The 14263-nt window shown below is 38.2% G+C and overlaps 1 protein-coding gene across 1 annotated transcript in view; it reads right to left on the bottom strand.

Annotated features, from left to right (window-relative positions):
• Positions 1-14263, bottom strand: part of Moxd1 (monooxygenase DBH like 1) — a 76765-nt gene that overhangs the window by 40973 nt on the left and 21529 nt on the right. The window contains exons 3-4 of the mRNA XM_021174770.1: positions 8653-8820; positions 8276-8359 (exon numbers count right to left, since the gene is read on the bottom strand). Coding sequence (XP_021030429.1) covers positions 8276-8359; positions 8653-8820 — 252 coding nt within the window. The remainder of the gene's footprint in view (positions 1-8275; positions 8360-8652; positions 8821-14263) is intronic.

The following is a 14263-nucleotide window of genomic DNA, read 5'->3' as shown; positions in this document are numbered from 1 at the left end:
TCAAAGTTTGTTAAAATGGCACAACCCATGTTGAGTGTTCTTACTAAAACAGAGGCAAAGGAACGTTATCAAGCTTTGGGAGGTGGTGCAGATATCCTTTCCCTCGGCTTTGGGAACAAGGTCAGGGGTGCGCACATGTGTTCAAACTCACCAAATAGTACACATTAAACACACGCAGTTCTTTATATATCACAAGTCTCAGTAAAGCTGTCAGAACAAAAACAAAAGTAGCTTGTGCTTTCAGAAGTCTACTGAAAAGACTCAAGGCTGAATCTGTGCTATCTGACATTTTTCGAGTGGATCTTTTTTCTCATTTTACCACAAATATCTTTGGAGGTGGGGGAGGCAGAAGGCTTGAGTTAGTAAGACCATACAATACAGACAACAGTCTGTTAGTTTTTCTCAGAGGATCTATGCTCAAATCTCGGTCCTGTTTCCGATGCATTGTATGAGGTTGAATAAGTTACTTTGATCTTGCCTGACTCCAGAAAGTTCTAGAAAGTTGGTTTTATCTTGAGAAACTGTGAAATCCTGATGAGATGATATATCTAAGTAGCAAAAATAAACAGAAGTTTTACTTAATACTTCCCAGTGTCACAAACTAAAGTCACTCATAGCTTGGCGTCACCATTTTTACTAATGTGACAGTACCACCTGGAATTTAATATAAACATTTTTGTATTCTGTCAACAGAAGTGATGATTAAGTTACTTGAGAATTTTACAGCCACTAACTCCCATCATATGTGCTAATGCTTTAGTGTGTTCTCATCTGACCTTCTGCACAATTGAAAATGATACACTAGATGGAGGCAGAAGGGTTGGGTGGTAGAAGAAAAGCTAAGGAAAATAAATATCCAGTGTCTGCTGAAAAATGTCCTTATTTAAAGTCACCAAATGCAAGACTAATGGGGGCTCTAAGAATGTCCAAGAATGTCCCAAGGGAGAGTCACCAGCTGGTCTTTGTCCTTACTTAGAAAAGAGCAGGGGAGAACAAGCTTACATTTCATTTGGTTTAGAGTAATGGAAGCAAGCAATGAAATCTAACTCCTAAGGAATCTTTCTTTCAAAATAATATAGTGACTTACTGCTTACCATGGCCTCTGTGAAGCCTTTAGGAAAATCCTATATGGCAAGCCTATATGAGAAAATACTAGACCTTTTAGTCTTCCGTCTCTATAATTCCCTTCAAGGGAAGAAAACAAGCAATTACGAGCCTGTTATGCAACAGGTGTTTCTGCTTGTCTTCATTTAATCTTCACCAAGAATTACTTTTCCTACTTTACGACTGAAGAGGCCAGCTCTGAGAGTTTTCTTTGCCCAAGGGTACTTAGCTAATGAAAAGCAGAGTCAGGATATACCAGTGTGCTCTGTTCTAGCCTCTTTCAGTAAAGCCTTGCCTCTGTCTTATCCTGAGATTTAAGAGGTTTGAAAACCATGTAAATTGGTAACATGGCTTTGTCCTTATTAAGCCAATACATGCTAAACACGTAAACACTCATTTGGTAATGACAGCTAACAATTGGAACAAGTACTTTTATTAGCCATGTTTACAAATGGTAGCCTAAGACTTAATTAAGTGAGGAACTCGCTTGGAATCAACATCTATTGGCTGAGGAGTCAAGATTTGAATCATGACGTCCTACATCATAGACTGTGCTTAAGCCACTACACAATAAAGACAGTGAACATGTGAATTTTATTGTTTAGTTTAATGTAATAGTCATTGAATAATAATAGCAACAAGCTCAGTCAATTGTGGGTGTAAGGATTAAACTGAACAGTTTAGAGCCCAGGCAGAATAAAGTCTCCTGGTCTCTCTTTTAAAACTTGAGTCTGTTAACATACTGAACTATTACAATTGTGTATAGACTTCCAAGGTTCTCTTGGTGGCATGCCCTAGAGAGGATGGAGATGCATCAAAATCTATGCTTATGGAGCCCCTATGAAGGCCTTTTAACCTCTTGGGGAAAGGGGCACATTTCACTCTGAACCTACTATAGACCAGTGAGAAATCAGAGTGTGGGAAACTCAGACCATAGGACATGTGATCTCTACCACAGACTTCAGTCATAGTTTTCAGCAAGTCACAGATATTTAGAGGCAGAAAGAACCCACTGAAATCATTCGGTGAAATCTCTTTATCTGACTGGGCTGGAATTTGAGGAGCAGGCAAGGTTAAGTGCTTTTTCTAGGGTCAGCAAGCTAATTATCAGGGCAATAAATCACGGTCATGAATAGACATGCATTCAGAGTGAATTCAATCCCTTTGTAGTTTATGTGACTATAAAGAACACCCAGGTAGAGAGACAAACCCCTGATATATCTGACATAGATGTAGCCCGGGAGGATACTGAGCAAAGTCTTCAACATTGAGCGCCCTGCCTGTATCAGCAATCTTTAAAATTTGCTTCTCTAAGTCACATCATTACCAGTAAGGTTGATGTTCCTACTAATATCTCTCCATCCAAAATTTTAGGTTTAGCCAGCACAAATACCCTGGGCTTCTCACCTTTTCATATATATGTGTGTATGTGTATGTCTATATTTGTATGTGTGTGTATAAATCAGATGCTTTAAATATAAGGGATATAATTATTTGTCACTGATTCTCTATGTAGCACAAATTACTAAAATGTGGATTGTTGAAACTTTTCTATTTACAGCATGAACTTTTAGTGGAATCATGAGTATTGCAAAGGTTTTAGAAGAAGTGGAACATGGCTTAACCTGAGGCTTATTGTGAAAATGCATTTGTCTCAACTTGTTAAACAGATCCATCGACAGATCCAAAGATCTGCCTCCAGGGAGTATGGTAAGAAAGCCAGGGATGAAAGCTAGACAGTGGTGAGACAAAGCCATTCCCCGTGGTCAGAGCAGATCTGGGAAAAGCACACTGGACCACCGAGTCAGTCAACAGCAAACATCTTGTTCCCACATGGTAACGTGAGCACATGGCAAAGACTGATGACAGTGTGGGCACACACCCTGACGACAAGACCAACAAGCATCGCCATGGGGAGGGAAGGCAGTCAGCATCAGTGAAGACGCCACTTCAGGAGGAAGACAGGAGTGAGATACACAGAGAGAAAAGCTAATTCTGATCCTCAGAGGATCGAGGAGTTTTATATCAGTCAGGGTCAAATTCCCATGATTATGAAAATCAACTCTAACAGTTTACTCTCTTAAAATAGTAACCTATTAGGACATTTCATGTTTTGTGACATGCTTTAACGATGAAGTTCTCCACTCAACAATGTCCTTTCATTCTAAGAAATGAATGAGCACAGCCAAATCTATTTAATCTATGATATGATGACAGAAACGTTTACTCTATGCCTACAACAAGGAATCAAGTTTCCAGTAACTATTTTATGGTCATACAGTATTCAGGTTTCAAGGACCCTTCATGCCTATTTAAGAGCAGTTATGCCTGAGTTTCCCTAGGAAGCATCCTCTACAATCCATCATTGAGATTTAGCAGCAATAAAGTCTGATCTTATGGAGATAAATACATATATTCAGGGGCACACGTAAAGCGTAGCATTTCTCTTCCAGTGTGTATTAAAAATGACAGTGCTTTGCTTTACTTCGATGTTTCTTTTGTGCATTCACTAAAGCATTTATTTTTCAAGGTGATCTCCCTAGGTGATGTGACTGATAATGTAGATGTCTCCGTTGTGCGGTATATGTGTTCGCACAGAGGTCATGTGAAGGTCACCATTAACAGGCTTCCTCAATGGCTCTCAACTTTATTGGTTTTTAGACAAGATCTAACACTGAACCTGAAGTTTTCAGCCAGACTGTCTAATCAGCAAGACTGGATCTTCCTGTCTCGGTCTCCCCAGAAATGAAGCTACAGGCATTTTACACGGATGCTGGAGAGCAAACTCTTTACTCGTGTCTACTCAGCAAGTGTGTTACTGAGGGAGCTTTCTCCCGAACTTCACAACGTAGCTTTTATTTAAATCCCTGAACATCTAAAAAGGCTGATGGGAAACCCTTCAGTATCCCAGATACTGAACAAGATGAACAATATATAAAATTGCAGCTATATGTTGCAAATAATCTATCAGCTTATTAAATGTTTCAGTTTGGTCATGGTACTAAATATTAACCCCTTTTGATTCACTCATAAGTCCTAGTAACACCTATGCTCAAAGTTAATTAAGTCAGTAAAGTATGATCGACTTCTCCAATTTTTAGGAGGGGAAATTAGCATACAAAGGCAAACAGTTTATAATTAGTCAAAGCAGCCCTAAACGAGACTCAGATCTGACTGAACTTTTAGCCCAGTAATCTGTTCTTTCCCAGGCTTTCAGAAAATGCAGTTTTCAGAGAAAAGTCATTCTATGAGAATCAATGAAACTAAATTGCCCAACAGCAGCTGTCACGTTGTCAAAGAGTTTCTGAGTCTGAGTCTGCTGTATTGAGAAAAACAAAAATCAAAAACAAACAAACAAACAAACCAAAACCCCAAACCACTCAAAATCTTGTTTATCCCTTACTCTAAAAACCTCCCGAGGAAGGTATCATTTCCACTTAATAAAGAGGACTAAGGAATGGCTCACAACTCTCTCTTAAACTTGATGAGCAAATCATGGTAAAAGAATTCAAGTTCAGAGATGCATTCAGCTCCCTATAGGTAACCAGGAAAGTAATTCTCCAAGAAGATGGGGGGACCATGATTATGCTGGGTCACATGGTGAGTATTTTCTTCTCTAAAATATCCAGCTATCACTGAATATTTGTTAGGCCAACAATATGTCTTGTTTGAACAGATAAACTCATGGTATGGATTTTCTGGGAAGAGAATTCTCTGGTGATAAAAACAAAACAACCCTTAAAAGAAACTGTATTAAACCAAGTAATAACCCGAATTTGGAAGGCGGCATATTTAAGTATTATTAGTCCTGACAATTCCATCATTGTTGAGTGCACCAGATGAAGGAGTCATCTATTAAAATAAATTCCAAGCTGAAGGTAAAGACACAGCATGAGAAGGCTAAATAAAGAAAAGCCATGTTGGCCTGAGGTCATGTGGCCTGAGATAGTGTGGGCTGAGTGTGGGCTACCAGTAGGCAGAGCAGGTGATCCAAACAAATGATCCAAGATGAGGAGAGTCTGTGTAATAGAAACTACCATAAGCTGTCTACAATTTACACATCCATTTGTAAGAATGAAACGCTAGCATCTAACACACACATTTTCAAACTCACAATATTTTCTTTTGAGACCGTGTTTCGAAAGTAGCCCAGGCTGACCTTGAAGTGACACTCCTCCAGCCTTAGCTTCCTGAGAATTTGGAATACAGGGATGCCACTATACCCACCTCCCACTTACAACTCAGCCAGTTGTTTCCACAATCAAATAGAAGTCAATACATTAGAGTCACCAGAGAATTTGAACAACTAGTAACTCTTATTGTAATCCTATCTTCCTCCAGACAAATCATTTATTTTGTGATTTTAGTAATTCAATATTTACCTCATTGCAGCATAACCCTAATTTTGAATCATGTTTACATGAGTAAAATTAAAATTTAAGACTTAACCTATTATCATTAACTTTAAGTATTCCAATTAAATAAAGTCATGATCGGATGACTGATATGTTTTATCTGTTTAGTCTTATTATTGTTTACAGCCATAAAATAGATAGCATTGACATTTATGCCACAAATAGGAACTCTCTTTGAATTAATCTTATTAAAAATGATCTGTAATCAACATTGTTGAAGCTCACTCAAAATCACATACTTGATAATTCAAAAACAATCTTCCTTTAAAGTACTTTGTATCAGAGAAGGACTGAGGCCTACTTTTTAAATATTTTTTTGTTTATTTATTGCATGTCTGTTAGGAGGCATGTGCAGGCACTGCAGAAATATGCAGAAGTAGGAGGTATTGAACCTCATGTATAGAAGTGGAAGGACAACTTGTGGGAGCTGACTATCTCTTTTCACCCTGTGTTTAAGGTTGTAAGGCTTCCCAGCCAATGCTGAAATGTCAATGTCCTGAAAGCACATCTCCCCAGCCGAGTGGAGCCCCTTCCACACAGTGTTAGCACATTGTTGGGCAAGCACCTGAGGGAAATGACAAACATCTGACCCATAGCTTTTCAAACCATAAGTCTTTTTGTATGGGAAGATAACATATTGCCTATAAAGTAGTAGATATCATCTCTTCTAGGACAAAGAGACTGGAAACAAGATATCTCTAGGAGAGCTCTAGATCTAAAAGTTCTTCTTCATAAACTTCCTAAGAATTTTACTGTATCATTTATCAAAAAGTAAACCATCTTTTGAAATATGGACTCTAACAACTTGTACAACACTAATATTTTCTTTGACCCTATTCCTGGCAGGGCTTGATTCTTCGTATGCTGTCTTACTTGGAGGATGGTGTTTCATAATATTAAGTAAACCTTACTTTGGGGGCTTAGAGATAAGAGCAGAAATCTATCCTGTGAGAGATATTTTTATCTAAATAATTCAATTTTAAGGTGTTAGTCACCAAAACTCTCCTCTCCCACAAAATATGACAGGAACCTCCTTCAACTTGGTGACCCTCTTTCAGATCCTGTCTTCCTCAAGGTAAAGATCTCCTGGGTTTTGGTAGGACTGCAAATACTGCAAAAGTCTTACATGCCACTAATTCTGCTTGCTACAAATATATAGTAAAGGCATAAATGGATTACAAAGTACCTATTCAAGAGCTTCTTTGTCTGTGTGTTGTGATATGCTTGTGACAAAAAAAGCTAGTTAGGAATTCTTGATGAGGTTTCAGGCAAAGGAAATCCATACTGGCATCTCACAGATGACACAATTATATTTATTTCATTCAACTCCATCTTTTGCATTAGTAATTATAATGACAAAACATGTGAGTGGAAGCAGTTATGAATTTTACCATCTATCAAAGTTTAAAGTGAATAAAGGGCCTATTTTTTGAAATGCGTGTTTTCATTTCAGAACCTGGTTTCATACTTGTTTCTTAAGCCAGAAGCTTGTAAAATTACTGGTAAATGGCACATAGTGTTTATGAATATTCTATTTTCTGGGAAAGACTTTACTGATATAATTGAAGAACTTTGACCCTGCATTAAGTACATAGATTTGCATTCACTTTCTATTTACATGAAGAAAAAAAAATAACTTTTTGTAGAGACAAGCAATGCATTCACAGTTATATGGTTGCTAAGACATCTGTTGGCAAAATATATGCGGTAAAAGTTTGGGACCATCTGGTAACTCATACATGCTCTGTATCCTACACAGCTGTGGAGCATCCCAAAACAAAGACCGATCTGGACACCTGGATGAATATATTTGAAATCTACATGTTTTAGTCACTCTGAGTTATGAGTGTTTCTACCTCAGGTTAAATGCTGTGAGCTTGGTAGAGTGAATGTTAAGACTGAGATGTTTACTGCAGAGAGAACTGTAGCTACAACTGTATTCAGAGTCCTTTACCTGGGAGACCAATGCTAATGAATGGAAGAACCGCTGATTCAGATGCAGGAGCCATCTTGATGCCACAGTCTAACCATTTGCTCCTCTCTTACATCCACACTGTTTCATTACTTACTCTGGGAGCCAAGACAAATGTAGCAACATCAGGCTTCCTAAGGGTTCGCGTCATTCAGCTGGCAATATTTAACTCTGTCTTATTCTACAGTATCCAGTGAGGTTTTGGAGAGCAAATGGCATAATGTTCAATCTCTTTGGTACTGCCAATAACAACCAGGGCCAGAGGAGAGTTCATGCATTAATTAGACGTAAGAATCTGGGGAGATCCAATCCCAGGGAACAGGAAAAGAGAACTGCACGTCAGGGGCAATTTGAGCTCATTCATTTTGAGCTTGTATAAGTTTTCATTTTCACAATTTGATAGAAATTCACTAATCTTTTTTCCTATCATCAAGAAAACACAACAGCATTTTCTTAAATGACAAGATCTAGTATTTTCAATGAATCAGATAGTCTCAAACAATGTGAGAAGAGTCACTCTCCCGCATAGGATTTATTAATATGTAATATACTATTTAAAATAGCAATTCCTATTACAGAAATAGTGCCTACTTACCTTAGATGTATAGAGTTAGAAGATAGATGGAATACTACAAGCTTTCAGTCTCTAAAGAGTGTTTCTTCTCTATCAAATATTCTCATTTACTTAGAAATCATTTCTGTATATTTACTATCTTCATTTAAAAAAAAAAAGATTTTTTTCCACTCATATCATTGAAGTTTGACCCACATGACAGTCACATACCTTTATCACATGATGCTTTTCTTGGAATGTAGGGATCTTAAACATTTGGCACCAGTATGTTGTGCCTTTGTTTGGAATGGGAACCTGTCTTAAGAAAAACGGGAAGAAAATAAAAAGTCACATTTGGTTGAGATGACAATAAATTCAATAACATAAGCAATCAGTCTTATACACTTTTGTTTAACCCATCTTTTTGTTTAAAAACAGAAAAGGACAGAAAAAGAAAAAACAAAGAAAGAGAGAGAGAAAGAGAGAAAGAAAAAGAAAGAAAGGGAGAAAGGAAGGAAGAAGGAAAGAAGGAAGGAAAGAAAAAGAAAAGAAAGAAAGAAAGAAAGAAAGAAAGAAAGAAAGAAAGAAAGAAAGAAAGAGGAACTTACGTTTTGATTTACCAGATCAAAGTATGGTAAGACTGTAGACACCACATTGGCTTTCTCGGGATTCAGTAACCGTAGACTCCTTGTGCCCCTATTTAAGTCATGGTACTTGGGACCAGATTCTCCGGGATCGTCATGATGGTAGGCCCAGATAACTCTCACGGTGCTATCCTAGTAATCATACATGGGTATGTTATGTCTCATAACAGCACTTTCCTTACCACTAACTTATACTTAAAGAATTCTCTTTAAAGCAGCCCATAAGAATGAAGAAATGAGAATAAATATATTTAGAGTATCAAGGGAGTTGATTCTTACCCTCTTCCTCCCCCCCCCCCAAAAAAAAACCCAAATTGACAAATCACAAGTGAAACTAACCAAAATAAAGAGTAAGAATACTCAAATAAATAAAATTGGAGATTAAAAGAGAGAATGTTATCAAAATACAATACAGAAACTCATTAAAGAATACCTTGAAGATTGGTATTCAAAAAATGGAAAATTTAGAAGAAATGATAAATTCTAGAAATACATAGGTTGTGTAACAATTTCATTTAGAATAAAACCTTCCATCTTTGAGGGACATTATATAAAGTACAGGATGTACTAAGTGTGGTGAAACATTCTATCCTGGAAGTAATTTCCTTAAATTCCAGAGGTAAAAAACTCAACAATCTCAGGAAGTTCCTGAAACTGACCAGATACTGTGGGTTCCTCATTCCCAAATGTATGTAAGCTCTAAGGACTTCTAAGAGGCACACTCAGACAAGAGGAGCTTCTGAGAATACTTTCTAGTCTGCTGAACCACTTAAAGGCTTAGACAAGCTGAGCTGTCTAGAAAAGGCTCAGACCCCATCTGCCCATACATCTGAAAGAAGCAGAGACCAGCTGAAATGATTAAAAGAAAGAGTCCAAACTGTTGAACTGCCTGCAAGTTGTCCAGTCTACTCCAAGTAAGTTATGGCATATGCTGAGGTGAATTTTTACTAATGTACCTGCCTGAGTAATTCAGTACCTTCTGATCTATATTCCTGTTCATAATTCCAGTGAAATGTATTGGTTCACCAAGTTTAACTTTGGTACTATCTTTAATCCATTGTTAGTTCCTTGCCAGGTAAGTACATGTTTGTTCATGTGTACTCATGGATAATGTTGCACAATAAGATGACCAACCCATACTAAACTAAGAGGATATACATTGTTTAAATATATGTATAACCAACAACAAGATTTAAATAATAACACAACAAAGAAAAGCTTGTGACTATATGGATTCATTGTCAAATTCTACCAAACCATTTTCCATATTAAATATATAGACAAAAATTCTCATGAAAATTCTATCAAAACAAACTCAAAAACACATTACAAAGACCATACTTCATGATTAAGTCTACTTATTCTCAGGTTGTGATGGCTAACCCTAGTTGCCAACTTCACTACATCTGGAATGAACTACAATCTAGAAATGGAGGTCACAGTGATCCTAAAAATTCCACCAGAGAACTTCTAAACCTGATAAACAGCTTCAGTGAAGTAGCTAGATATAAAATTAACTCAAACAAATCAGTGGTCTTTCTCTACTCAAAGGATAAACAGGCTGAGAAAGAAATTAGGGAAACAACACCTTTCTCAATAGTCACAAATAATATAAAATACCTTGGTGTGACTCTAAGGAAGTGAAGGATCTGTAGGATAAGAACGTCAAGTCTCTGAAGAAAGAAATTAAAGAAGATCTCAGAAGATGGAAAGATCTCCCATGCACATGGACTAGCAGGATCAATATAGTAAAAATGGCTATCTTGCCAAAAGCAATCTACAGATTCAATGCAACCCCCATCAAAATTCCCACTCAATTCTTCACTGAGTTAGAAAGGGAAATTTGCAAATTCATCTAAAATAACAAAAAACCTAGGATAACAAAAGCAATTCTCAACAATAAAAGAACCTCTGGTGGAATCACCATGCCTGACCTCAAGCTGTACTACAGAGCAATTGTGATAAAAACTGCATGGTACTGATACAGCAACAGACAGATCAATGGAATAGAATTGAAGACCCAGAAAAGAACCCACACACCTATGGTCACTTGATCTTTGACAAGGGAGCTAAAACCATCCAGTGGGAAAAAAAGACAGCATTTTCAACAAATGGTGCTGGCACAACTGGCAGTTAAGATGTAGAAGAATGCTAATTGATGCATTCCTATCTCCTTGTACTAAGGTCAAATCTAAGTGATCAAGGAACTCCACATAAAACCAGAGACAGTGAAACTTATAGAGGAGAAAGTGGGCAAAAACCTCCAAGATATGGACACAGGAGAAGAATTCCTGAACAGAACAGTAATGATTTGTGCTGTAAGATGGAGAATTGACAAATGGGACCTCATAAAACTGCAAAGCTTCTGTAAGGCAAAAGACACTATCAATAAGACAAAAAAGGCCTCCAACAGATTGGGAAAGGATCTTTACCAATCCTAAGTTGGATAGGGGACTAATATCCAATATGTACAAAGGACTCAAGAAGATGGACTCCAGAAAATCTAATAACCCCATTAAAAATGGTATAGAGCTAAACAAAGAATTCTCAACTGAGGAATACTGAATGGCTGGGATGCACCTTAAAAAATGTTCAGCATCCTTAATCATCAGGGAAATGCAAATCAAAACAACCCTGAGATTCCACCTCACACCAGTCAGAATGGCTAGGATCAAAAATTCAGGTGACAGCAGATGCTGGTGAGTATGTGGAGTAAGTGGGACACTCCTCCATTGTTGGTGGGATTGCAAGCTTGTACAAACCACTCTGGAAATCAGTCTGGTGGTTCCTAAGAAAGCTGCACATAGTACTACCAGAAGATGTAGTAATTCCTCTTATGGGCATATACCCAGAAGATGTTGCAACTTGTAATAAGGACACATACTCCACTATGTTCATAGCAGCCTTATTTATAATAGCCAGAAGCTGGAAAGAATCCAGATGTCCCTCAACAGGAATGGATACAGAAAATGTGGTACATTTACACAATGGAGTACTACTCAGCTATTAAAAACAATGAATTCATGAAATTCTTAGGCAAATGGATGCATCTGGAGGTTATCATCCTGAGTGAGGTAACCCAATTACAGAAGAACACATATGATATGCACTCACTGATAAGTGGATATTAGCACAGAAACTTAGAATATCCAAGATACAATTTGCAAAACACATGAAACTCAATAAGAAGAAAGACCAAAGTGTGGATACTTCGCTCCTTCTTAGAATGAGGAACAAAATACCCATGGAAGGAGTTACAGAGACAAAGTTTGGAGCTGAGACAGAAGGAAGGACCATCCAAAGACTGCCCCACCTGTGGATCCATTCCATATACAACCACCAGACCCAAACACTATTGCATATGCCAGCAAGATTTTGCCAACAGGACTCTGACATAGGTCTTTCTTGTGAGGCTATACCAGTGCCTGGCAAATACAGAAGTGGATGCTCACAGTCATCTATTGGATGGAACAGAGGGCCCCCAATGAAGGAGCAAGAGAAAGTACGCAAGGAATTAAAGGGGTCTGCAACCCTATAGGAGGAACAACAATATGAACTAACCAGTACTCCCCAGAGCTGTGTCTCTAGTTGCATATGTAGCAGAGGATGGCCTAGTTGACCATCAATGGGAGGAGAGGCCCTTGGTCTTGTGAAGATCATATGCCCAGTACAGGTGAATGCCAGGACCAGGAACCGGGAATGGGTGTGTTGGGGAGCAAGGTTGGGGGAGGGTATAGGGGGCTTTGGGGATAGCATTTGAAATGTAAATGAAGAAAATATCTAATAAAAAAGAAAAAGAAAGAAAGAAAGAAAGAAAGAAAGAAAGAAAGAAAGAAAGAAAGCAAGCAAGCGACTCATCAGAAAGGGGAATAGTGTCTTTGGTAAAAGACTACATAAAGAACTACAAAAATTAACAAGTTTCCAAATCAGCCAAACAACAAATCAGCTATTGAATAGAATAGACTAGTCTCAGAATAAATGCAAATGACCAACAAATACTTGAAACAGGAGTCTCAATTCCCTTGCTATTAGAGAATTTCAAATTAAACTTTGAGATCTTTGGGGGTTTCCTTGATGCCACCTTGATTAAAGGATCTACTATATGTAAGCCAGTCCTGACAATGGTGGTTTTACTTAGTGACTTAAGATGTCTACAGTAGTAGGCTTCCATATGGCCCCCAATGGCTCTTAATGTTAATTGTCCCTCCCCATCTTTCTTCCCTTACCCCTCTCTTCTTTCCCTTCTAGTCTTGAGATTCTATTTGTCAGTCAGAACAGCCATCACCAAGAAAACCAAGGACAACAAATATAGGTGAGGTGTGAGAAAATTCAGCCCTTAATTCAACTTTCATCTTGAAAGTTGGCATAGAGTTTGCTCAAAAAGCAGAAAAACAGAATCATATGACCCAGCTATTCCACTCCTGGGCATCCCTCAGAGGACTCTTTATCCTGCTACAGAGACACTTGCCTATAGATGCTCATTTCTAGTCTATTCTAAGAAGCTAGGAGATGAAATCAGCTTAGATGTCCAACTAATGAGTGGAGAATGAAAATGTTGTATTACATATAATAAATAAATAAATCTTAAAAAAAAAAGAAAATGTTGTATTACATACAATAGAACATTACATAGCTGTTCTGAAAGGAAACTGGTATTTTTAGGAAAACGGATGCAACTGAAAATCGCCATGTTAAATAAAATGAACCAGACTCAGAAATCATCTCTATGTTCTCTGTAGTAAGTAGAACTGGAGTTTAAATTATGTATGTGTGTGTCTTTGCAGACTTGAAAAGACTAGACTGGGCATCATGAGAGAGCTGGCTGAGATCTTCCAAGACAAGGGAAAGACAGAAAACAAAGCAAAAAAAAAAATATTCAAGAGAAAGAAAAGAATGAGCCAGAAAGAGCTGGATGCAGAAAGGAGGGCAGTGGGGGAAGGCAGCAGGGAATGGCAGTGTAGGAGGGCAATGGGGGAGGCAGTGGGGAAGAGCAGTATGGGAGGGCAATGGGAGAGGCAGTGGGGGAGGGCAGTGTAGGAGAGCAATGGGGAAAGCAGTGGAGGAGGGCAGTGGGGGAGGGCAATGGGTGAGACAGCAGGGAAGGGAGGCAAACAGCAAAATATAACAACGTATTTGTATGAAAATGTTACAACTAAATCTACTACTTTATACACTACCTTAAAAATAATTTTAGCATAAAAGATACTTTTACAAGACATTAAATTACCCCGACTGTTTTCTACAATGGATTTACAGGAAATACCAATACAGAAGAAGACAGTTGTATGTTCAAGCTTGTTTACTTCACATCTCAAATCTGTACTCAGTATATGAATTCCGGGAATTTCCAAGGGGAAGCAAGTGAAACTGGTTTTGATTGAACCGAGGAGAGAAACTGCTGGAGGGGTTCTGGGGTGGGAAGGGAAAAGTTTGCAGGAGAGTGGGAAAATGACTGAGTCCTTCCTTCCTCCCTCCCTCCCTCCCTCCCTCCTCCCTCCGTCCCTACCTCCCTCCCTCCGTTCTTCCTTCCTTCCTTCCTTCCTTCCTTCCTTCCTTCCTTCCTTCCTTCCTTCCT

This window comes from Mus caroli, chromosome 10 (genome assembly GCF_900094665.2).
Source record: "Mus caroli chromosome 10, CAROLI_EIJ_v1.1, whole genome shotgun sequence".
NCBI lineage: Eukaryota > Metazoa > Chordata > Mammalia > Rodentia > Muridae > Mus > Mus caroli.
This window is presented reverse-complemented; position numbering and strand designations above follow the sequence as displayed.